Source organism: Silurus meridionalis, chromosome 18 (genome assembly GCF_014805685.1).
Source record: "Silurus meridionalis isolate SWU-2019-XX chromosome 18, ASM1480568v1, whole genome shotgun sequence".
In the NCBI taxonomy this organism is placed as follows: Eukaryota; Metazoa; Chordata; class Actinopteri; order Siluriformes; family Siluridae; genus Silurus; species Silurus meridionalis.
The window spans coordinates 16,256,126-16,258,512 of NC_060901.1; the positions used below are offsets into that span (position 1 = coordinate 16,256,126).

At 38.1% G+C, this 2,387-nt stretch overlaps 1 protein-coding gene across 1 annotated transcript in view; it reads right to left on the reverse strand.

The window, feature by feature from the left end:
• Window positions 1–1,095: 1,095 nt before the first annotated feature.
• The window catches only part of pus7l (pseudouridine synthase 7 like), a 10,179-nt gene continuing 8,887 nt past the window's right edge, over window positions 1,096–2,387 (reverse strand). Inside the window, 3 exon segments of the mRNA XM_046873014.1 lie at window positions 1,096–1,654; window positions 1,841–1,894; window positions 2,021–2,307. Of these exon segments, the coding sequence (XP_046728970.1) occupies window positions 1,337–1,654; window positions 1,841–1,894; window positions 2,021–2,307 (659 nt within the window). The 3' untranslated portion in view covers window positions 1,096–1,336.

The window sequence follows — 2,387 nt, forward strand, 5'->3', positions numbered from 1 at the left end:
GCGTCTGCTAAAGTGCTGATTATGTGGAATGCAGTGAGTTATCTTCCTTTACATTAAGTGTGGTCACAGTATCTCTGGTTTGCATAACTACTAATTAGGTTTATTCATCAGGTTGTATTGTAGCTAGGAAGAGACAATGTCATGAAAGTTAAAGTCTGGGCAGCCAGTCCAGTAGCTCTCTTCACTATATAATAGGGTTTAAAACTGAAAGGGTAAAACCCAGGCTGGGTTTAAATATGAGCAGAAATTCTGTACTCATGAGCCTAAACACGTTTTAAAAAAAAGATTAAAAAAAAGAAATCTGACACAAATAACCTACATTACTTGTTTAATTTGCTGCAAAGTTACTAACTGGTTAATTTTGTCTTTAGGTTAAATTTCTTGTCTGATGAGATGAAATTCTCCTCTAATCAAGTCTCCATATATCACTAATTTTGTGTTTGTTGTTGATGAGGCTCAATATGTTTAGCGAAGTAGCACAATCCCATGATGCTCTTATCTTTTGCCACAAATATGACAATCCAAATTACTGCCACGGTCATATTTATTAAACCTGAGCAGAATATCTTGTTCCGAGAGTTTAGATTTATCCAAACACACAGAGGAATTTAGCATTAAATATAGGAAAGATGAAGATTGAAGTGCAGGTCATTGTTTATTGTTTTTCATGTGATTGATTTTCCTGATGCTTTTAGATCGTCCTGCATCTTCTCTCATACCTTCATCACCATTAGTCTAAGAGCATGTTGTGAAATCTTATGTGGTCAAGGGATGACCATATTGCTGAATTTGCATTGATGGATATGTTTACAGACTTTACTGTAGCTCTGTGCCTTTTTTCATTTGAGTGTTGTTTAATGTTGTACCTGAGGAGCAGTAATGTCTTTCATAGTGACACTAGAGGTGATTAATAATAATAATAATAATAATAATAATAATAATAATAATAATAATATCTCAATGAGATTACAGTATTTAAATTGTATTCAGCCCTGCTGGGAAAGATCATTATAAAGCTGAAGACTTTATAGACATTCTTATGAATTCACAAACAGCTTATTTATTCATTTAACTTTTGTGTCAGAATAAAGGGACTATAGCAATGTTTACTCTTTAATTCTCATGAATTTTATAACATTGGAAAAACATACCTACACAAATTACATTACAATTGTACAAATCAAAGACACCACATTTCACTGTTTTACTCTCATTCTTTGAAAAAAAAATCAGACCTCTCCTCAAAATGATCTCAAAGTAATCCATATCTACAGGCGCTATGCGGATTTTTTACTTTTCATCCACACATATTTGTTCATTTTGTCTTGTGGACATCCTAGGGGTCACACTTCATGATTTCTTGGAGGCAGACGGTTGCGTAGCAGGACGCATTCAAGTTAAAAGTCATTGCCAGGTGAGTTCTGTGTTCAGGTTTCTGCTCAGTGTCCTGTGTGTCTTCATTAGTGTGTAGGCTATAGGAGACATTACGAGGGTAAGACAGTAGAGGGCGATAGCAACCCGGGACGTTGAGCTTGAGTGAGGAAATTCTGAATCTACATGAGCTGAGACCGTCCTGTTCCAGTCTTTCCCGATACCATGAGCCGACTGTGTTCTCCGGGTACTTCACACTGTTGCCTGGCATTGGTAGGACAACCTGAACAACAGACATACAAGACAACTATATGACCCCCAAATTAAAAAAAAAGTAAAACCTTTCACGAGTACTTTATCTTGAACTTGTTAGCAATGATTTAAAAAGAAAAAGAAAATGTTCCATAACACACATCCTCCTTTTGCATCATAAAATGAAATATAGTGTAAAAGAGAGGTACTGCTGTACCTGATCTAGTGAAAACACACTCTCAAACTCTTCTGCAGAGGTCACAACATGGACCTGAAGGACACAGAAATGAGAGCACAAAAGCTGGTATCTGAAATCACATACCTATACTAATCTTCGGTTACTACCTAAACTATTCTAAAATCATCTTAGATTTTACTGGAGTTAGAAGTCTCTCACCTGTGATGCATGGGTTTCTTCTTTCTGGCTTTCTCTGCAGGCATCGACTACAACCAGGTCTCCCTGTACAGGTCTGGGTCCCAGAGTCTGCAGTCGAAAACATGCTGCTTCATTCCACAAACGACTGCAGTAGGCATGGAGGTAAAAGACCCTCATGCTGTGTGGAAGGCTGAGCCAAGCCTGAACGCCACCCTCAGGGCCAGTGCCATATCGGTGAAGAGCCCGCAACATCATCCTCTCTCTGGCCTTATGGAGAGGCATCAGAGCCAGGCTTTCTTTGGCATTCCCTGTAGAAGATGCCCACATTTCCACAGTAGATCCTCAATTTTTTTCACAAACCACAGAGGAGAGTGAACTGATTCTCTAA